Source organism: Hylobates moloch, unplaced genomic scaffold (genome assembly GCF_009828535.3).
Source record: "Hylobates moloch isolate HMO894 unplaced genomic scaffold, HMol_V3 SCAFFOLD_8, whole genome shotgun sequence".
NCBI lineage: Eukaryota > Metazoa > Chordata > Mammalia > Primates > Hylobatidae > Hylobates > Hylobates moloch.
This window is the reverse complement of record NW_026652283.1, coordinates 44,507,523-44,529,699: the sequence shown is the minus strand read 5'-3', so window position 1 is coordinate 44,529,699 and position 22,177 is coordinate 44,507,523. Positions and strand designations below refer to the sequence as shown.

The 22,177-nt window shown below is 55.8% G+C and overlaps 1 protein-coding gene across 16 annotated transcripts in view; it reads right to left on the bottom strand.

Annotated features, from left to right (window-relative positions):
* Positions 1 to 22,177, bottom strand: part of PTPRF (protein tyrosine phosphatase receptor type F) — a 97,588-nt gene that overhangs the window by 49,225 nt on the left and 26,186 nt on the right. For 9 of the 16 annotated variants that reach the window (XM_058442371.1, XM_058442370.1, XM_058442374.1 and 6 more), the window contains exons 6-7: positions 8,110 to 8,298; positions 1,991 to 2,008 (exon numbers count right to left, since the gene is read on the bottom strand). In XM_058442371.1, the coding sequence (XP_058298354.1) occupies positions 1,991 to 2,008; positions 8,110 to 8,298 (207 nt within the window). The remainder of the gene's footprint in view (positions 1 to 1,990; positions 2,009 to 8,109; positions 8,299 to 22,177) is intronic. The other 7 variants (XM_058442372.1, XM_032160492.2, XM_032160493.2 and 4 more) reach the window with 1 other exon arrangement.

The window sequence follows — 22,177 nt, the reverse complement described above, 5'->3', positions numbered from 1 at the left end:
TGCTTGTGAAAGCACACTGGGCAAGCTGTCTGTGACAGAAACACCCCGGGCACAGGCAGCACACCCCTCCCTGGAACAATCCAACAGACAATTACACCCACACAGGACGGTCCAACAGTTAAGAACCCCCACAGGACAGTCTGACAAAACCACCTCCTGCACAGAACAGCCAGCCTGACCTGACAGCCCCCATCTTCCCAGGGCCCAGGCTGATGGACAATCACACCCACAACAGGACACGGACAGAAGCTGCCGGGCCCCCCCTGCCTGGACTGGACAGGAGCCAGAGGAAGAGTTCCAAGTCATGCTCTCACGTTTGGGGCCCAAAGGGGTACCACCCTGGGTCTGACCTATAGCCACCTCACTACCTGATGTCCCTCTTCCACCATCTAAACCAGGGCAGCAGGAGGGACTGGGAACCCCCAGGGGGCTGGGAGCTGGAGGTGAAGGAAGAGGGGAGGCCACCAATGCAGGACGCAGGACCAGCCTGCCTCTTTGGTGCTGGCCTCAGCCCTCCCCACCAGGTGCCAGGGAGCACCAGGGCCCAGTGCACACGCCAAATACCATCTCCTTTAAGAGCAGCCCTGATGGGCACCCAACAGGTCATGCTAATGGGATGGATGGACACCGGTACAGAAAATGTTCATTCAAGCAGGTGGGGTTCAGGCCCCTGAGGGGTCGAGGCTGCCCTAGGGTCACCTCAGTGAGGCGGGGGGTGTGGGTGGGGTGGGGTGGGGGAGACCTGGTGGCTGGTGCCACAGGCTTGGGGCAGAAAGTGGTTCCTGGGTGGAATTTCTGACCCAGAAAACAGGAGGTTCCTCTGCAACAAGAGCCTAAGAGTGGTCAGGGGGCCTAACAGAGACCGGGTGCCTATTTGCATACAGAAACCCCCAAATCTGGAACCAACACCAGGACCCAGGAGCAGGGACAGCAAAGAGTCAGCACAGGCTGAGTAGATGGGCAGGGGGATTGCGGGGCTGCCAGGTGAAGCAAGAGCCGGCCTCCGGGTGATGGGCAAGAGAGCACCCAGGAAGGCAGCTGCTCTTCCCTGAGGCCATCCTGGTCCTCAGCTCTGAAGGTCTAGATGTGCCCAGACACTGAGAGGACTGGAGAGAAAATGATGTGAATAGACAAGCCACCATTTTACAGGTGTCTGCTCTGCGCCAGACACTACACATCCTCCTCTCCTCTAATTCTCATGACCCTGTGTGGCAGGTGGCCGTGGCCCAATTTAAAGAGGAAACACACTTCTGAGAGATGAACTGAGTTTCTGAAGATCACATAGGTGGTAAGTCAGACTTGAACCCAGATCTTCCTGAGTCCAGAATCTGTGCTTTTAACTCTTAGGCTGCAGGGCCCTGCTGCGTGGAGGCAGCCTAGCGGGGACTCCGAGCTGCCAGGTCAGGTGATGGAGTTACGCACGAGCCTGTTTACCTCCCTGTTGTCATCCCAGCACCTACACGGAAGTCTTAAGTGAATGTTCCTCCTAATCCTTGCCAGGCTGAAGGGATGATCCTCATTCTACCACAGTACAGAGCCAGGATACTAAAGGGAAAGTCAAGTAATAACTGAGGTCCCCCCAAAAGAGGAGACTGTCAAGAGAAAAGGCAAGGCTTGGTCATGCTCCTCAACCTCCCGGGAAGCTTTTCTGTCTAGGGAAGCCGGGGGACAGGCTAAGTTTCACAGTAGGAGCTGATGGGGTCCCTTCTGTGGGGATGGCCTGGAAGGCCTGGGCGGCAGGGCTTGCCGTCCAAGGCGGGGCCCGGCGAGTATCTTCACAATTCAGACTTGCAATGGATGAGTCCACAGGAGGGAATGACTGAGAGTGGACGTGTGTGGTGGCCGGTGGTGTTGGGGGTGCCGGATCTGGAGATGAGGAGGCTGAAGAGGTTGGGATGGGGATGGGGAGGTGACAGACTGGACGGGATGGAGTGGAGGTGACGGCAGTGGCAAGGCGTGGTGTGGCGAGAGGCACGGACAGCATTCTTACCTCTGATTGGTGAACCACCTGGCGAGGTAATTTGAATGCAAATAAGATCAGAGAGAAGCATTAGTACAAAAGGAAGGAAAGCCACACAAAGCCAAATCAGGTAAAATAAAACACAAGAAAGGGCCTTAAATACATAGAGAAATTGAGGCCTGAGTTAGGCCGACACAGACGATGGGTGAGCAAGCACCAGGCAGAGCCAGGCTGAGTGTCGGTGAAGCTGTGTCCCAGGTCACTGGCTGTGCTCTGGGGAGGAGGAGGGGGCTCAGTGGGGCTGGGGGTGACGAGAATCAGGGAGGTGAGTCAGGACTCCTGCAGACCCCACTGGCTGGGGCCAATGGAAGGGGAAGGTGAAGAAAAGAGGTAGCAACCCCACCCCACGGGGCCACCCAAATCCCACCGGTGGGTAAGATTCCAAAATAAAGCACTTACCAAAACAAAGCCTGGTGTTAAGGCAGACAGGACACAGGCTAAAGGGAGGGCTTGCCAGGGGCTACTAGCACACTGGGCCTCCCACAACACGCAGCCCAGCCCAGAGGAACGGGCAGCAGGACTCAGCAAACTCACAGCCCAGAGGCAGAGTCCCTAGAAAACCCACTCAACCCTGCTAAAAACTGGGGGACTACTAAACTTCCCCACTTCGGCCTGGCTGGCGAGAGGCAGAGATCAGGGCCTACCCTTTGCCTGTCTAGCACCTCATAACCCTGAGGGTCGGTAACCCAGAGGGCCAGGCGCTCACCCTCCATATCCAGGCCTATTAGGAGATCTGAGCGGGTTTCATCCCCAACAGGTACCTTCTCTGAGGCTCAAGTCCCCTGTGCAACCACTGCCTCCTCCAGAGGAGTGAGGAGCCCACAGACGGGCCCAGGTCCAGCCCGGGTCTACCCTGCCCTGCTGCCTACTTCCTGCCCATGTCTGGGGATTGGGAAGTGTGCAGAAAAACCAACACCAATTCGTTTCATGGGACTTGACAACAGCACCTAGAGGAATTCTTCATCTCTAAGTTCAAATGAGAAAACAGAGGCTGAGAGACATTCAGGGAATTACCCAAAGCCCAAGGTCACACCAGCTTCTAAGTGAAGCGGAAGGACTTGACGAGGTCCGTCTAACTCATAGCCTGCCCACAGGATGAGGCTGCCAGTCCTGCAGATGCAGAGGCAGGGGAGAGGGCAAAGGCTGGGACCTGGAAGTGAGGGTTATGTGGGAAGAATCCGCACAATGATTCTCTCTCTCCAAGAGACCCTTTCAGGAGGTCCATAAGGAGGTCCACAAGGTCAAAACTGTTTTCATAATACTAAGAAATTATCTGCTTTATACACTTTCTCTCATGAACATAGAGTTTTTCAGAGGCTACATGACATGTGCTATCACAATTGGCCTAATGCAGTAGCAGCTAGGAAATCCAGCTGCCTTCTATATAAGCCCCAAATTAAAGAGATTTGTAATAAGGGTAAACCAATGTTGTCCCTCTTGGTAAATTTTTTTTGTTTTAAAAAATATAACTGTTTTTCCTTAAAAATGTTATTTATGCTAATATGTAATAGGTTTTTATTATTTTAAAATGGATTAATAAATATTTTAAAATAATCTCAGTCTTAATATCTAATATGGTATGCATCAAGAGAAATAACCCGCACAACGGCTGGACACGGTGGCTCACCCCTGTAATCCCAGCACTTTGGGAGGCCGAGGCGGGCGGATCACCTGAGGTTGGGAGTTCAAGACCAGCCTGACCAACATGGTGAAACCCTGTCTCTACTAAAAATACAAAATTACCCAGGCGTGGTGACTCATGCTTGTAATCCCAGCTACTCAGGAGGATGAGGCAGGAGAATTGCTTGAACCTGGGAGGCAGAGGTTGCGATGAGCCGAGATCGCGCCATTGCACTCCAGCCTGGGTAACAAGAGCGAAACTCCGTCTCAAAAAAAAAAAAAAAAAAACCCACACAAACAAACCCTCTTTGAGGTTCTCTGATATTTACAAGTAGAGGTCCTGAGACCAAAAAGTTGACATTGCTGATTTCCTGTCATCCACGCCAGGGCTTGGTGGGGGTGGGGGCAGTGGATATGGTCCAGGGCTGGCACCCCTCGCTCCTGGTCTCAGCTCTTCCAGAACCTAACCCATTCTGAAAGAATCTAACAGTAGTTTCCCCACCAAACAGAGAATCTGCCTTTTCCATTTCACAAGATGGGTGTGGGGGACTGAAGGGGCCCAGGAGTCAGCATCCCTAGGGGTGTACTCGTGTCCGAGAGGTGCCAGGGAGCTCTGGGCCAAAGGGAAATTGTGGGCATGCACTGGCAGTGTGCCCTCCTGGCAGGCCCTGCAGATGGCAGAGCAGAGTGGGGTGGGGACAGGCTCTTCCAGCCAGAGCTGGGGCCAGCCAGCAGGGTGAGGGGCTGCAAGCCCTCTGCGTCCCACCCACGGGCCTCCTCCTGAAGCCAGATGCTGCATTTCTTCTTAAGACCCCCAGGTTTCGCCTCGGGGTGCTGGGGGCGGGGAGGAGACTGCTCTCTGGATGAGCACATGGACTCAGTGAGTTAGGCTGTCCTCTACGACGAAGGATGGCAGCTCATATGTTCAGGCCACAGCAGGAGTGCGGGAATCTCCTCAAGCCCCGTCCAGGCTCGGCACAGCCTACAGGCCAAGAGCTCCTCTCAGGACCCAGCAGGGGGTCTGAGCCCCTACTCACAGCTCCATTTCCACTCTATAAGCTTGTTCCTGTTCCTCCTGGGCCTACCCCGGTCTCAAGTTCCAGTTCTCCAGGAGGTGGTTTTGGCAGCATGTCACCTCACTACAGAGAAGAAAAGGCCTGCTGAGCAGAGCTCACATCTGGGCAGCGCATGCCGCCAGCTACCTCCTGTCCAGCTCCTGCCTGGGGGGCTCATGCTCTGGTTAGATGTGCTGTGGCTCAGGTCGCAGATGGTGGAGGACTTCTGGGTACTGGTCAGTGGGGGCCTGCGGTCTGGAGAAGCTGGGAATGTGCAGCTCTGAAGCCCCAGAAGGGTCCAGCTGCTCCTCAGGTCCCCAGGTTTGCTATTGTGATACTAGGTCCTGAGGTGATCTCACAGGGGAGCTCCTAGGCCGAGTCTCGATGTGTGACCCCAAGTGACACCCTTAACTCAGCTGTGAAGTGGGCATGGTAATCACAGCCTGTCCTACTTCACAGGGCTGCAAGAGAATCAGCTGCAACAAAAGGGGGGAAAGCTCTGTTGTAAACTGTCGGTGATGCGTAAACCGTGAAGGTCCCTGTAAACAGCTGAGTGCTCAGGGGCCTGAATCCACTCCATGAAGGGCCGTCCCTGAAAAATGTGCACGGAATAGCCTCAGCACCCTTCTAAATGGTAATGGGATAAGGCCAGCAAGAACTGAGGCCAACGGTCCCAGGCCAGGTCAGGCAGGGAGGGGAGAGAGCCCAGTTATTACTGCAGAGGTGGGACAGTTGAGGCCCCTTAGGTGCCATCTGGCTCCATCCCAGGAGCTGGACCCTGGGCCCACGACCCTGAGGTCACAACTTCCAGGTGGCAGGAAAACAAATAAGGAAGTCTTCCTTGGACCTGGAAAGCAGGAGGAGGAGTGAACATTAGAGCAGATATTAGCCTACAGGGACAAGTGCCAAAGGTCAAGTTCATGAAATCATTCACTTGACAAGGGCTCAGAGAAGACCTGTCCTACAGCTGACCTCACCAAGTGTGATCAGACCCAGGCCCTCCCTGCAAGGCCTAGCTGAGCAGAACTGGAGCCAGATGGTGACAATGTAAAGCAACGTGAGGCGTGAGGCAGCAGCCAGAGGCTGAGCAGGGTGGAGGCTTTCAAGTGGAGCAGCCGGAAGGTGAGCAGAGGGCCGGAGGTGGGCAAGGACCAAGGACGGGTCAGCACAGCTCAGTGTTAGGAGGGTCGAGGGCACAGAAAGTAGAAAGAGCTCCATGAAGCCCTTACGAGAGGCCAGGCCATCAACTCAAGGTTTGACTGCCACTGACTCACTCACTGCTTACTGTAACTCCTTTTCAAACACGAGAAAACTGACACACGAAAAAGTTAACCAATGCCAGGGAGCTGGTAAGTGGTGTAGCCAGGACCCGATGAGACACAGGCAGGGGAAGACCGAGAAGGGCCCTCCAAGCCTTGCTCGGGAGCGTCACTTGACCACTGAGGCACAGCAAGGTATGAGAAGCAAACCTGACCTGCAGGATGATGGATTCTTGGGAGGGCCTGGAGGCAGGGAAAGCAGTGTCTGGTGCCTGGGATAGGACTGACGCAGCAGGAGGGGAGAAGGGGGCCAATGTGACAGCCATGAGGGTGATACATTCGAGAGCTCTCAAATCAAACCAACTTGAGACCCATGTTCCTCAGGCTGGAGGGTGCCACTTACGGAAAGAGGGTACAGCTGTCTGGAAAGAAGGTCATCACTCATCACTGATCACTGGTCAGGGTGACCAGAAGGCAGGTCTAATTTTGGATCTAGAGCTCAGGTAAGAGGTATGGGCTGGAAAGACTGAAGCTAAAGTTGCAGGTGAGGAGATGGCAGTTGGAGCTTTAGGAGGGGGTGAGCTTGTCCAGGGCAAGGCTGTGTCCATAGGGCAAGGGCAGGGCTGGGTGGAAGGGAAGATGCTGCTGCAGGGAAGGGGCACTAGGAAGAGGGAAGTCGCAAGAGACAGAGCCCTGGAAGGCTAGGGAAAAATGGGAGTGTGGTCGGGAAGGAGGGAGGAATGTTAGCTGCTGCCGAGAGGACGAGGAGGATGGGGCCTGAGTGGCATCCAGTGGAGTGATAGGCAAGGAAGGGGTGGCCCAGGGCCGGGCACCCCAAGCACTATATAAATACTAGATGAACCAACGTGTGAGCGAGCCTTCCCAGAGCTGCTGCCAGACAAGTCCATGTGGTTCGTGGAGGGGCCCAGGCCTGCAGGGAGGAGCGTCTGGCTGCTTGGGGAGCCTGCCTGGAGGAACTATGAGAAAACGCAGAGGAGCCGAACTGTGCCGGCCGCTGTGCTGCGCTGGGCAGCGGCTGCAAACACTGCCGGCCGTTTGCTGCCTTGATTATGGCTGTTTTAATTAACTGCGCTACAGCTGCCTCCATCTTGTTGAGTTTTAATTAAATTAAATGAGCTAACACTTCGTGGGCTGTCTCAGGCGGCCGTGGCTGGGGCCAGAATCTTGCCCTGCTGGGCAGCTTGTCTCTCCCTCCTCCTGCTGGGCACCAAGGGGCTGTGAGCCTGGTGGGAATTGATGGGGAGGGGCTGGCATCCCAGGGAGTGGGAGGGCACCTCTGAAGCCTGCAGGCCCCTGAAAGGGGCAAGAGTCATGTCCTCCTTTTCAGCACTGACATCACAGCTGACAGGCAGGCAGGGACTCTGGCCGGCACTGGCCTTCCTGCCCGAGGCCAACCATCCCACAGCTAGCAGGAGGGCTTCGGAAGCAAAGACTATTGGTCCAGGCCATGCTGGCAGCAGATGCAGAATGCAGCCAAGCTGATTCTGAGCCTCTTTTCCCGCCTGCTCTGTTCCCACAAAAACTGAATCAATTATCCTGGCAGGAGCCTCACAGGCAGATCGATCAATGGGGTGACACCTCCCTCCTGCACGATGGCATCCTTGCTCCCAGGGCTCTGAGCTGGCTCGACGGAGACATCCAGAGGAGACAGGTGGCTCTGGTGGTCGAGGGACAACAGCAAGTCCCCTTAGTTCCAGGCCCCTGAGATCCAGCCTTTTGAAGCCTGATGAATCAGGCACCTTTGGCCTCTTCTCCCAGCTAAGCCCTGCCATCTGAGGAAGCAAAGAGAAGCATCATCCAGGCCCTGTCTCAGGCCAGGCTACAGGGAAGGAGGAGGGTGAACATCCATAGAGCACCCCTGAAGAGTCCACCACGCTGGCACATCACATGTGCTGGGAGGGGCAGAACTGGCCCAAAGTCTGGATCTCACAATCCCAAGAAGGTAAAGGCACAGCCAGCCACAAGCTCTCTCCCCTGAGCCAGGCACACCTGCAGCAAGGCCCAGCCCACCCCACCAGGTGCCCTCCGCCCAGCTCTGGAGGCGCCCAGGCCCAAGGGAAGAGGCTGTGCTGGGATCTGACAAGACACTTGTTCTGAGGTCTGCAAGGCCCCTTGACCCCTGCCCTCTGCTCACCTGAACGCAGCTGCTTGATGCGGCCGTTGCTCGTGGCAGGGTCTACAGGAAGGAAGTCCTTGAACCAAGAAATCTCAGGATCTGGATTTCCACCTGCGGCACATAGCATGGTGGCTGTGCGTGCCTTCTCCACCACCTTCAGCTGAGGCCCCATGTCGATGGAAGGGAACCCAGGGGGCAGCTGTTCCTCTGCAGACAAAGAGCAATGTGTGTATTGGGGCTGGCTCTGCCTGCCCCCTATGACCCCTCTGGGGGTAACCTCCCCAACTGCAGGTTGGCCAGGGCCCTCAGGAATCCCCTCCCCAATCTTTGACTTCTAAGCATGAAGCTAACCCGATTTGAGGAACCAGGGTCCTAAGTCTCTTTGGCAGGGCAGAGGCTGCAGTGGGGCCCACCCCTGCCCTGTCAGGGAGTTTCCAGGTCTGAGAGGCAACGCCTCAGACTGAAGGTGTCAGCACTTATCTCTTCAGGCCCCGAGAAGAACGATAATCAATGCTCTGCTGGTCACAGCAGAAAGCACTGCATGGATGCTGGGGCTGCAGGGGGTGGGGGAGCTAGCGGGGAGCTCACACAGCATCCAACAGCCACAGCTCAGCCTGAAGGCCTCTGTGCTGTCCAGCCCCCTCTCCCCTGTCCGCACACAGTGTTCCCTTCATCCAGCCTTCAGCTCTATCACATGGCAGAGCCCCAGGTCACCACCTGGTCTCTAGCCCTGACCCGGGGCACCCCCAGCCCTACCAATGATCCCCTTCTAACTCTGATCCTGACCTTGACCTATTCGCTACTGCAGCCTTGACCTTGAGCTTTCTCCCTCACTCAGTCCTGACCCTGGGAGTCATGGTCAGGGCTGCGGACCATGCCTGAGCGTGTGGAGGCAAAGGAGATAAAAAAGCTCTAAAGACACGAAAAGTTGGTAGGGGGAGGCAAAACTCCCTCCTGGCTGCCTTCTCCCAGCTTGCTAGGGGGCGGCACACAGAGGAGTCACTGGCATGGAGTAAGAGGAACAGATGTCAGCAGCAAACCCACTCCCACTGTACATGGGCTCCCATATCAGCCCCGAGGGGCTGCTGGGCAAGGCTATCCACTCTCCAACCCTTGGAAGCACAAGTCAGGACAGGCTCAGGACTAGTATAGACCAAATAGGACTCCCACCTTCACCACGAACTAGCTTTAGGGCCTGGCATGTTACTCATTCTGTGTCTCCTTTATCTACACACGGGGTTCAAGTGCCCACCTTGATGGTAAGGCCACTGTGAGGTCTGTATCTGATCATGCATGCAAGGTGTTGCGGAGCATCTGATATGGAATTCACTCCCAGTGAATATTAGCTGGTGTAACTAATAAGGGCTGAGCCACTGGGGCAGACAGGTATTGAGACTAGAGTCGGGAGCTCCCTCTTCCATCCTAGGCTGGTGAGAGGCCCTTCCCACTAGGACCAAACCACCAATTTTCAAGGCCTCAGCAGAGTGTCTCTCCCAGTGTGGATGCCAGGCACACCCAATGTGGGGCAAGGGGAATGTGTGTCCTTTGTCTGTCTCCTGGGGAAGGGGGGGAGCTGGGCTCATGGTTGGGGAGACCGGCACCACTCTGTACCTCCCCTCCACAAGCCCAGCACAAGATGAGTGTGTGGGACCATGTGCCAAGGGAAGTCAGGCTTCTATGCCAGAGTAAAGGCACATGGCATCCTCACACACGAAGAAGGTAAAGGCTGGCAGAAACCACCCCTCCCTGGAGCCTCTTGGAGACCTGGGGAGAGCGATTGGGGGGCGGGTAGAAAAGGGAGTTGGAGGAGCCCCAACAGGCAGGAGCAAGATACCTATCGATCTGCTGCCAAACCCCAGGGGACGCTCCCCAGGGCTCCAGCTGCCTGGGGCATCCCAAAGGGACTGTGGCCCATGAGGAGCAGAGGTCTCAGGCTACAGAGCAGTAGGATTCCCAGCACGGCCTTGTGGCCCCAGCCTTTCCTGGGACCTGGCTGTACGTTTCCCCACCTGTAGCCCTAGAAGTTCTGGACATAAACCCAGTGTCTCCTTGGCTGTAAATATGATCCCACAGTGTCCTTTCAGATTTTTAAAAGTAAAATGTTCAACAGTGGCAAGAGAAGGGAAGGAGGACGGAAATGAAGAAGACTGAGATGCACCAGGCAGGGGATCAGCCTCCTTTGGCCCAGCTGCTGCTTGCTTCCATAGGAAGGCCTGAAGGGGACCAGAGGTGCAGGGCTCACCTCCCCAACACCTGGGGACACTCAGGGCTGCTAGGGCCATCCTGGGTGCCCTCCAGAGCATCAGTCTAACTCTTTCAAGACCTCATTCCTACCTGCCCAGCTCATGGGGAAAACGTGGCCACGGCCTGCCAGAGTCAGGGCCCAGGAGTCAAGTGGTCTTCATCTCCACCCGCGGATAGGGAAGGGAAGGGAAGTACAAATGTGTGCAGCCCCGTGTCTTGGAATCTACTCTGAATTCCTTACACGGGGAAGGTCTTTGGGATTTACGCCAAATTAAGGACAATTAATTTTCCTCCCTCAATTATCACGCCCTCAGCGGCTCTGTCCTTGGCTCAGATCACCCCTCAGGCACTGCCGCCAGAGCCTAAAACCAGAACGTGTGGAGAGCTGTCCATAAAACAGCGGGACCCAAAAGCCAGTCCCCTGTGCCAACTAGGCTTCTAGGCAGCACTCGGAAGTCTGCCACTCTGCCACTTGGGAAGGGAAGTGGGTCTTACAGGAAGGCTCCAGCCCCTCAGGAGTGACTCGCTGCTGCTTCTTCCTTCTCTCCCACCCAGGCGCCTCCGAACATTCAACTCAGCCAAGTACAGCAGCCCTTTCCCGACGCCCACCATGCGCCTGGCCTGGCTGAGCACTGGGCATCCTGGTGTAAACTGATCTATCAGCCAGACTGGCACACTTACCACCTTCCCCCACGGGCACCCGCAGAAGCTGGGTCTACCGCGGCGTCAACACTCAGGCTGAGGACCTGGGCAGCTCCTCAGCTGATGTCACATGATCACTCTAAACCCATCAACAACTGGGAAAACTGAGACCCAGGTACGAGGCACAGTAAGATTTATGGAGCATTTACTAGGTTCCAGGTACTATGTTAAAATGCTTTACAAAATCACTTAAATCTTTACGAAACCCTTATGAGGTGCATGGGCAACCAGGGGCTTAGAGAGATCTAGACATCTAGACACCTACCCAAGGTCACATAGCTAAATCGGAGGTGGGGCTGGGAGGAGACTGGGTGGTAGGCCCCCAGCGCCAGCGCTCTAGGCGAGAACACCCCGCTGGAGAGAGGGCCGGCAGCCCTCCTCCACACCACGCCTCTGCCAGCGGGGCTCAGGCTCCACTGCAGAGCCCCGCACACGCGCCGCGGCGTTTGCATTTACCGCAAAGCGAACCCCAGGGTCCCCCACACGCGGAGAGTCGCAGGCACGCACCCACGTTCCAACCCCGGGATGCACCAGTCACGCTAAGTCCCCTCAAATCGCCTCCTGTTGGCGCCGAAGGTGAAGAAGGGCCCCTCCCCGCTCCAGGCCAGCCGGTAGCCATGGCGACGGTGGAGCGGCGGGCGCCGCGGCGGAAGGGCTGCGTGTGCCCGAGTCCGTGCAGGCGCGCGCGTCCGCTGTCCGCCCCGGCACCGCCCTTCCCGCCCCCGCCTGGGTGGAGCCTCTGCGCCCCTTCCCAGGCCCCGGCTCCCCAGCTCCAGGGAATCTTCCCACTAGGCTTTCCCGCTTCACCGACGCGGGCCCCCCGCTCCACCCCCAACCGGGTGCCCTGCACAGTGCGGGGAGGGGCCATCTGCCTCCGCAGCCTCAGCGCCGGGGGCGTCCGCACTACGCGTCTCAGGGCCATCGCCTGATAAGAGGGTCCCCTGGACGGAAGGAGAAGCCCATGGGGACTTTAGGGGCCTTCAGAGGTACCCAGGAGCCCGAGTCTCCACACCGTTTGCGGATTCTACCTGCATGCATAGGCAGCATGCACACACATTCCCTAAGGTCTCCCCGGCTCGCGCAGATCTGTGTGCAAGGTGGGGAGTGTGCACGTGTTTGTGAATGCCTCCTGCACCTAACTGCGCTGGCCTTTACCCACTGCAGCAAGGAGACCTGTCCCCTTCCGTGGAGAGGTTTGGTTGCCCCATGGGCAGAAGACGATGACAAGCCCTAGCGAGGGGAAGGGTCGGGGGTCGATGGTGGGAATCCAAGGTTCAGAGGTGGATAAGAGCTTGGCTAACCTCCCACAGCAGTGTTGGAGCTGATCGGTTTGACTCCACAGCTCACTTGCTATCTTGGTGGCTTCCTGGAGGAGGGAGATTCAAGAACAGGAAACAAATGAGCATGGGAGGCAGAAAGCTTTCCAGGGAGGAGGGGAAAACTGCCTTTGTAAAGGCTGTTGTGGGGGAAGGTGGTGGGATGACAGTACCAAGGCAAGTCTGGTGGGAGCTGGGGCATGTGTTGGGGTCCTGACAGATGAGCCTAAGATGGGGGTGGAGGCTGCTGAGGCCCCCTACAAAGTACACACAGGTCTCTTTGTCCAGCTCAGCCTTAGACGCCTGAGGGTGAGTCTCTGGGCCAGAGGGAGGGGACTGCGCCAGGGAAGCTGACAGATGGAGACGCCTTGCAGGGTCCTGGGGCAAGCATCACCGTCTGTCAGTATGACCTTTTCACCCATGTTTACCCAGCTTCGTGGCTTCTCCGTGCAAACGCAGGCAGGCACGCACCCGCACACTACAGACACAGGCTCCCTGGGGTGGCACCGTCTGTGAGCCTGACCGCCTCCCCTAAGCTTGAGTGTTGGGCCTGGTCTCACCCTGCCTCTCAACACACAGACACCGTAGAAACATGCACAGCCAGGAACCCACAGAAATATACATGGAGAAACAGACAGGTGTAAAAATAGAAACCTACATGTGCATGTGGAGGGGCACCTGCAGTGACTAGCACCTGTGGAAACAGACACATGCAAGCAGATCCAGAGGCGGTGCACACAGACACGCAAACACACATGTGGAGACATGCAAAGCCAGACACACCTATGCCAAGACACGTGCGCCTGGAGACACATGCAAGGACGAGACACATGAAGGAACCTTGTAGGTGGCAGGGCTGCTGGCTCCCCTGCCCTTCAGCCGCTCCACAGAAGCCAAGGCCACCTCCAGCAGCTCCATCCTCAGCAGGGCCAGGGCCAGACGCCTTCCAAAAGTCGAAGGCTGCCAGAACTGCACGCTCCCACACTCTCCCAGAGAGCCCAGCCCCACCCCCAGGCTTCCAGGCAGTAAGGGGGGCCTGGGGAGCCTCGGGCCCATCTCCCTTCGCAGCTTTGAGTCTCGATTTTCAGCTGTTTTTCCAAGAGCAAACTCCCACCTCTTCCAGCACTCAGATTTCATCAAACTTGGCATCTTAAAAGCCTGTTTTGTTTTTCAATCTGAGCTGTTTGGGGCCTGTTGGCAGGCACGGCCTCCCCCTCCCAGTCATCCCCCCCTTCCTCGGGTTTCCCTGGCACCCCACATCGCCCTACTCAACCTGGTTGAGGCCTCCCCACCACATGAACCCAGGGGCCATGCCCTGCGCATACACCCGACCCGCACTGCAGTTCCAGACTCGGGCCCACAATGGACTCTCCTTCAGTGGTTCCCCAACCTCAGCCCTACTCCAGGGAGACTCTTGTCATCCATTCACTCCCTAGGTTTGGGCCCTGCTTCCAGTCACTATAGACACTGATAGCCTCCCTCTCACTTCTCAGCCCCGCTGTCTCCCAACACCAAAGCCAACACTGGCTCCACGGAACTAACTGTTAAGGACACATGCCAGGCCTCTCCGCAGCACCCCACCCTGCTGACCACTCCTCCTCCTTCGCACACTTTTTCTCTTGGCCTTCTTGGCCTCACACACTCCTGGTTTCCCTCCAGTCTCTCAGGAACCTCCTCCCAACATGAAGAGTCGGTTCCTGGGGCTCCTTCTATCCTGGCTCTGGCTCCCTGAGATTTGCTATTTCTCAGCCTGCAAGATTCCAACTCCAGATGTCCCCCCGGAGTGCCAGGCAAATGTGTACGAGGCCTCTTTGACACCTCCCCAGATGCCTGCGCACACCTGGCTCAACAGATTTCTAACTGAACTCACCAACTTGCCTCCTGAAACCTGGTCCTCTAGTACGTGAATCTTAGAAATGGCACCCCCACCTACCCAGCCCCAGAGCCAGGAACCTGGAGGCTTGCACCTCCCCAATCCTACAGGTAGCCAGGCAGGCCTCTACTCTTTCTAATCTTATTATTATTATTATTATTTTTTGAGATGGAGTCTCGCTTGGTTGCCTAGGCTGGAGTGCAGTGGCGCCATCTCGTATCACTGCAACCTCTGCCTCCCGGGTTCAAGCAATTCTTATGCCTCAGCCTCCAGAGTAGCTGGGATTACAGGCTCCTGCCACCACACCCAGCTAATTTTTACAGTTTTAGTAGAGACGGGGTTTCACTATGTTGGCCAGGCTGGTCTCGAACTCCTGACCTCATGTGATCTGCCCACCTTGGCCTCCCAAAATGCTGGCATTATAGGCATGATCCACCATGCCCAGCCTCTTTCTAACCTTCTAGTGATCTGCTCCCCTATCTTCCCTTACCCTTACCCAGATTTGCGCCAATGCCATCACTCACCTGGACTGCAACAACCTGTCATTGGTTTCCTTCCAGCCCCGACTATGCACCCACACGGACCTTTCTGAAGCTTAAGTTTGATCATGTCATTCCTCTGACTAAAATTTGGCCAGGAGCAGTGGCTCATGCCTGTAATCCCAGCACTCTGGGAGGCCAAGACGGGCGAATCATTTGAGGTCAGGAGTTCAAGACCAGCCTGGCCAACATGTTTCGTGAAACCCCATCTCTACTAAAAATACAAAAAATTAGCCGGGCGTGGTGGTGCATGCCTGTAATCCCAAGCTATTCGGGAGGCTGAGACATGAGAATTGCTTGAACCCAGAAGGCAGAGGTTGCAGTGAGCTGAGATCACACCACTGCACTCCAGCCTGGGTGGCAGAGCGAGACTCCGTCTCAAAAAAGTCCTCTCAGGGCCAGGCGCGGTGGCTCAAGCCTGTAATCCCAGCACTTTGGGAGGCTGAGGCGGGTGGATCACGAGGTCAGGAGATCGAGACCATCCTGGCTAACACGGTGAAACCCCATCTCTACTAAAAATACAAAAAATTAGTCAGGTGTGGTGGTGCGTGCCTGTAGTCCCAGCTGCTTGGAAGGCTGAGGCAGGAGAATCATCTGAACCCGGGAGGCGGAGGTTGCAGTGAGCCGAGATTGTGCCACTGCACTCCAGTCTGGGTGACAGAGTCAGACACCATCTCAAAAAAAAAAAAAAAAAAAAAAAAAGAGTCCTCTCTCCCCAGCAAGCAAACCAGGAGGAGGGAGCACCTTACCAAGGATGGAGAATGTGCACGCACAGGGCATTTGGGCATTTAAACCTCCATCTTGGTGAGCCTGTTTCCAGAGCCATTGGCTCCACTGTGGTCATGGGGCTAGGGAACGCGTACAGTGGGCCTTACAAGTACCTGTGACTATAGGGGCAGGGGGGCAGGCTGGGCACAGGGCAAGTGCCCAGTGTCCATGGCTAACAGAAGAGGCAGGAGTACCACCTACTAAACAGGAACACTCATGCGGAAGGGAATCCACTTGGGTGCTTCAAGGCAGATCACAGCTAATAAAAACAGGAGAACTTACTTAATACCTCTCCCATCCCCATCCCTGGGGCCTAGAACCTCCAGGAAATGGTTGTAGAACCTCAAGTCTGCATGGATCTGAAATCTACTGTGGTCATGGGGGTGTAAGGACAGGTCACAGAGGACCACAGCAGCTGGACCAGGGGTATACAGGTCATGCCTCAGTTGCTAAGGGAGGGGTAGAAGCTGGCTTGGGTTCCAGGTTCTGGGGCTACTTCTACATCCTCTGTGCTGCAAATCAGGTAGGTGACAGACCCAGCTTCTGCCAAAGCAGACTGTTACCCCAGACACACATGTAGACAATAGAAAGGGATACCATCTTGCCACTTGGGAAGCCATCTTGTGCCTGCAATAGCCCTTTACCCAACTCCCCAGCCATCAAAGTCAGGCCTGGGCCAAGTCATTCCACCATGGGTGGAAGGAATATACAGGTTTGGAGCAGGGAAAGAGGTGGAGCAGGGAGAGATGACTCCTTGAGAAAACACACATGCACCCATCTTGCAAATGTAGGTCCCTCACCAGCTCTGCTCCAGTTCCAGCCCAGCCCAGGATACCTCAGGACAGGGTCATATGTCTATCATTGGACCTCTGTCTCTAGGGCTATTTCCAAAAGGACTGTGTTGGGGAGTGGTCAGAGGGTATATCAAGAGGTCCTTCATCATCCTACGAGCCCCAGAGCCAGCCAGGGTCAGAGCTCCTGCAGAACCCAGAGGTCCAAGCCCAGTACAGCACTGATTTGCCCCCACCCTGGTCACTACTTCATGTGCCTGACAGCCCTTCCCCAGAGCCTGCTCCAAGGCTGGCAACACCAGGCACTCCATCAAGACACCTGGATTCCCTGGCCTGCATGGCATAGGTGGTATGGTCCTGGCTGGACACTGAGGCCAGGTGGGAACCAACAGAAGGGACTGTGGGCTTGGTGGCATAGGGGAGGGAGAGGAAAGGGTCCCAAGACCTCCTGCAGGCAGGTCTGGGCAGGATCCCTATCTTGTGCACCCCACCTCCTGGCCTGGCTACAGAGTTGCTGCTGAGGTCGACCACCACAGGTGCTGAGAACAGCTCAGCCAGATCATTCTGGCCACATCCAACTCTGTCGAACTTCCTGGCTGACCAACAGCTCCAAACAGGGATCCTGCGGGGTCCCAGAGACAATGAGCCCAGACACAGCATCTCTGACCTCCTGCCAGTGCCAGACTGACCCCACCACACTTCAGCTCGGGCTGCTTGCTGCCCACTCCTGCTGCTGCCCACACAGCTTGTAAGGCACACACCACCTGCTGTCCACTCCCACCTCCACACACTCCCGAGGCACACCTACACACAGAGCCTGCTGCACATCACCTGCTGTACACAACACATACATGCACACGCATTGTCTGACATCCACACACATACACCATGTACTGCATGTACAAGCACACAGCCTGCTGCACACCACCTGCTGCACACATCACACACATGGCCTGCTGCACAAATATAGTGCCTGTTGCACATGCGCATGTGCATGTACACACACACACACACACACTGCCTGATGCATACACACAGTCTGCTGCACACCACCTGCTGTACACACCACACAGCCTGCTGCATGCACACACATGCAGTGCCCACTGCATACCACCTATTGTACACACACGCACACACACACTGCCTGCTGCACATGTACATACACACTCTGCCTGCTGCACACCATCTACTGTACATACCATGCACACTGCTTGCTGTACACCCACCCCTGCAAACCACCCGCTGCGCACACACACACTGCCTGATACATACACAGCCTGCTACACACCACCTGCTGGACACACACACATAAACACACTGCCTGACACATCCACACAGCCTGCTACACACCACCTGCTGTACACACACACACACACACACACACACAGCCTGATACATACATAGCCTGCTACACACCACCTGCTGCACACCCCACAAACTACTCGCCGCACATAAACACGCACACACACACCACACACTGCCTGATAAACACACTGCCTGCTGCACACCACCTGCTGTACAAACACACACACACACACACACACACACAGAGCCTGATACATACACACAGCCTGCTGCACACCACCTGCTGTACACCACACAAACTACTCGCTGCATGCTGCACATAAACACACACCACACACCGCCTGATACATACACACTGCCTGCTGCACACCACCTGCTGTACACACACACACACTGCCTGCTGCACACAGTCTACTGCACACCTATTGTACACCCTTGCTGCACATAAACACACACACGCTGCCTGATATAAACACAGGTAGCCTGCCGCATGGCACACTGCACACATATACTGCCTGATACAAACACACACACTGCCTACTGCCCACACGCTGCCTGATGCATACGCCTTGCTGTATACATAGCCCATTAAGGTACTCACTACCTGCTTACACACCACACCCACGCACTGCCTGATGCACACACGTGCACACAAACACTGCGCGCTGCATACACAGCCCATAAAGCATGCAGTACCTCCTGCACACACTGCCCCTTCCCCACTGCCTGATGCTCACGTGTGCACCCACTACTGCACACCCTGTTCTGTGCACACAGCTTTCAAGGCAGCACCCCTGCTGTATACACTGCACCACACACTTCACACACACACTGCCTTAAACGTGGCACACAGGGCACCCACACCACACAAAGAGTGCACGTTATCTGCCCTATCAATGACCCCAAGACAAATAATGCTACCTGTACTCAGAACCCTTGGAGCTAGGCCCCCCAGGACAAGTCCAAAACAGCTCATCTCTGCTCCACAGCCTCTTTCTTCTCCCCGCCTCCTTGTCCCTCCCAGAACCTACCCAAAGTCATCAGTGCCCTCCCCACACCACTGAATGTCTGACGGCCTCCTGGGCTTTCCTGGCCAGTCCTTCCAGGCCTGAAATCTGCGACCCCAGGTGAATCCATGACTTACAGACTGAGCGCCAAGACCTTCACTGCCCCCCAACCTCCTGAAGGGAAAGGCCAGGAATCCAGGCCTGCCTCCCTCCCCTCCCCCAGAGCTCCCCCTCCGTCGTGAGGGAAAATGTCAGATTCCCTGTCTCAGTGGCGGCAGCGGGCGGGTTGGAGGGGGAGTGATTCAGCCGCCGCCTCAAGAGTGCGGAGCGAGAAGAGCTTTTCCTGCCATTACCCGGCGAGGGAGGCTGGCGCGCTAATGGCTTCAATTACCACTCAGACAGGAACGCTGGGCGGCGGGCCCCACGCTCATCACAGCCAGGACGGGCTCACCCTGGCCAGCTTGTGCTGGGCACCCCCACCTCGTATGCAGTCCTGGCGGGGGTGTCGAGGGGAGGCCACACTGGGAATGACAATCCTGCTCAGATGCGAGGTGCAAAGGGCATGGCTGTGGGGGATTTGGGGGGGGCACTCCCACGGGTTGTGGTGGGAGTGGCCCTGGAGCCAGAGCAGTTGGGCCTGGTGTGACATGAGGCAAAGGGAGAAGGCACAGAACAGACTACAGGCCTGGGCTCCTTTTTGGGGGCACACTGATCTTCACCTGAGACAGTTCACCCCAGACAGCCCTCAGACACTCTCCAAGGAGACCAGCTCACAGGGAGAGCTGTGTGCAACTCAGGAAGGACTCTTACTTCCCAGACCCCAACTAGCTCCGTTCCCTCCCCAGCCCTCCTCGGACCGGGTGGTGGCCTCCCAAGAATGGCCCTGGCTCCTGCCGGCCCCACCCCAGAGCTCCAGTCCAGCCATCCTTTCACCCAGTTCCTGCAGGCACCCAGCTTTCCTGACCCTCCTGGGAGGGAGGGGAGGGGTGGGGTGAGGCGGGGCAGGGGGCGGGTGTTCACCCTCTGGGCTGCTTCCCTCTGGCCCTCCTGCAGCATGCCTTTCTGTCAAGCCCAGTGCTGGTCAAGGTTATACAGACCAGCAGGATAAGTCAGCATTTTGTCTTCCTGGTGCTGTGTTTCAGAAGCAGGAGGGGCTCACTCAGGCCCACAGCTCCACACTCTTCCTTGGAGCATGCACAGGGTCTGGGTGCTTGCGCCACACTCTCCCCAGCCTCATCAGACACTTCTCACACCCCAGAAGCACAAACATATACTGCCGGCCCCTGACAGAGAAACCAAACGGAGGCACCTCCTGCGGAGACACCTCCTGCAGTCCTTTTTTTTTTTTTTTTTTTTTGAGACGGAGTCTCCTGTCGCCCAGGCTGGAGTGCCGTGGCGCAATCTCAGCTCACTGCAACCTCCTCCTCCTGGGTTCATGCAATTGTCCTGCCTCAGCCTCCCAAGTAGCTGGGACTACAGGCGTGCGCCACCATGCCCAGTTAGTTTTGTATTTTTTGGTAGAGATGGGGTTTCGCCATGTTGGCCAGGCTGGTCTCGAACTCCTGACCTCAAGTGATGTGCCGGCCTCTGCCTCCCAAAGCGCTGGGATTACAGGCGTGAGCCACCACACGCAGCCCCTCCTGTCAGTCTGAAGTTGGTCCTCCTCACCCCAGGCCTGAAAGACCACCTCCATCCTCCTCAACCCTTTGAAAGGTAAGGCTGCCCAGGGCAGTGGCAGAGGTAAGAGGGCTCCTGACACAGGACCTGGGGCTTAGGCGCTTTTGAAGGACTCCTCTTTCAACACTAACAAGGAGGCCCTGTTCCCCAATCTGAGAGCCTGAAAAGAAGCCCTCTGGGGCCTCTGGTCCTTTAGCCACCTCCCAAATGCCAGGGCAGGGCAGATGGCTCCCTGCTAGGACAGATGCCAATAGGAGGACTGGGCAGCGCTGAAATACTTGCCCCTAGGTCACGAGTGGGGAAACAGGTCAGGAGTGGCAGGGAGGAGCCTGAGAACACTCAGCAATCAGTGATGCTGGCCCAGGGCCTGTTCTCTGAGTTCCTATTGCACAGGTAAGTCCCCCCGTGGGAGCAGGCAGTGGGGCTGCACCACCCGGATGATGCCAGGCAGCACGGAGGCCAACCACCTTCAGCTCACGTGGTGAGGCCTCAAGATGTATAGCTTCCAGCCCCACAGCAACCACCACCACACTCCTGGGAAGCGCCTCATACACAGCATTCAATCTTCATTCAATCTTCCAAACCAGCTTGGGTGGTAGGCATTATATCCATTTACAGATGGAGCAAATGAGGGTCAGAGGCATAGTTACTAACCCAAAGACACACGGGAAGTGAGTGGTCCAGAGTCTTAACCACTGTCCTCTATGGCTCCTCTAAGCTTGTAGAGCCCACGGACTCATACGAGACACAGATGCAAAAGAGTAACCGACACTGGGTGCAGTGGCTCATGCCTGTAATCCCAGCACTTTGGGAGGCCAAGGCGGGTGAGGTCAGGAGTTCGAGACCAGCCTGGCCAACATGGTGAAACCCCATCTCTACTAAAAATACAAACATTAGCTGGGCATGTTGGCACCTGCCAGTAGTCCCAGCTACTTGGGAGGCTGAGGCAGGAGAATCACTTGAACCCGGGAGGTGGAGGTTGCAGTGAGCCAAGATCTCGCCACTGCACTCCAGCCTGGCAACAGAGTGAGACTCTGTCTCAAAAAAAACTAAAAAACCCCCCAAAACCAAACAACAACAACAACAACAAAAAGAGTAACTGAATGGAGATGTGTGTGTGAACAGATAAAGCCACAGGGCAAAAATGGCCAATGTGAAAAGATGTTCAGCTGTTCTTGTAATCAAAGAAATGCAAATTAAATTGAGATGCCATTTTTTGCCTATTAACTTGGCAAAAAATATTTTTTTGATGATATTTCCCAACAGTAGGGAAGATGTGCAGGAAAGAGGCCCTCTTCTGCCCTGCTTGGCAGGAGTATGAACTGACACAATCTTCTGGAAATATCGAAAGGCTTAAAATTGCATGTGCCTTTTGACTCAGCAATTCCACTTCCACGAACCTAGAATAAGGGAATAATCAGTAAGGTGAACACATCCATCTGCAACGATGTGTATGGCACCTTATTTATAGAAACAAAAAAACTGAGAACATATGTGTCCAACAATAAGGGAATGGCTAAATAAATTAGGGTACTTCCATGTGACAGCTTATCCATAGCCATTAAGGATAATGATACAGGCCGGACGTGGTGGCTCACGCCTGTAATCCCAGCACTTTGGGAGGCCAGAGTGGATGGATCACGAGGTCAATAGTTCCAGACCAGCCTGATCAACATGGTGAAACTCCGTCTTTACTAAAAATACAAAAATTAGCCAGGAGTGGTGGTGCATGCCTGTAGTCCCAGCTACTCGGGAGGCTGAGCCAGGAGAATCGCTTGAACCCAGGAGGCAGAGGTTGCAGTGAGCCAAGACGGCACCACGGCACACCAGACTGGGCGACAGAGCGAGACTCCGTCTCAAAAAA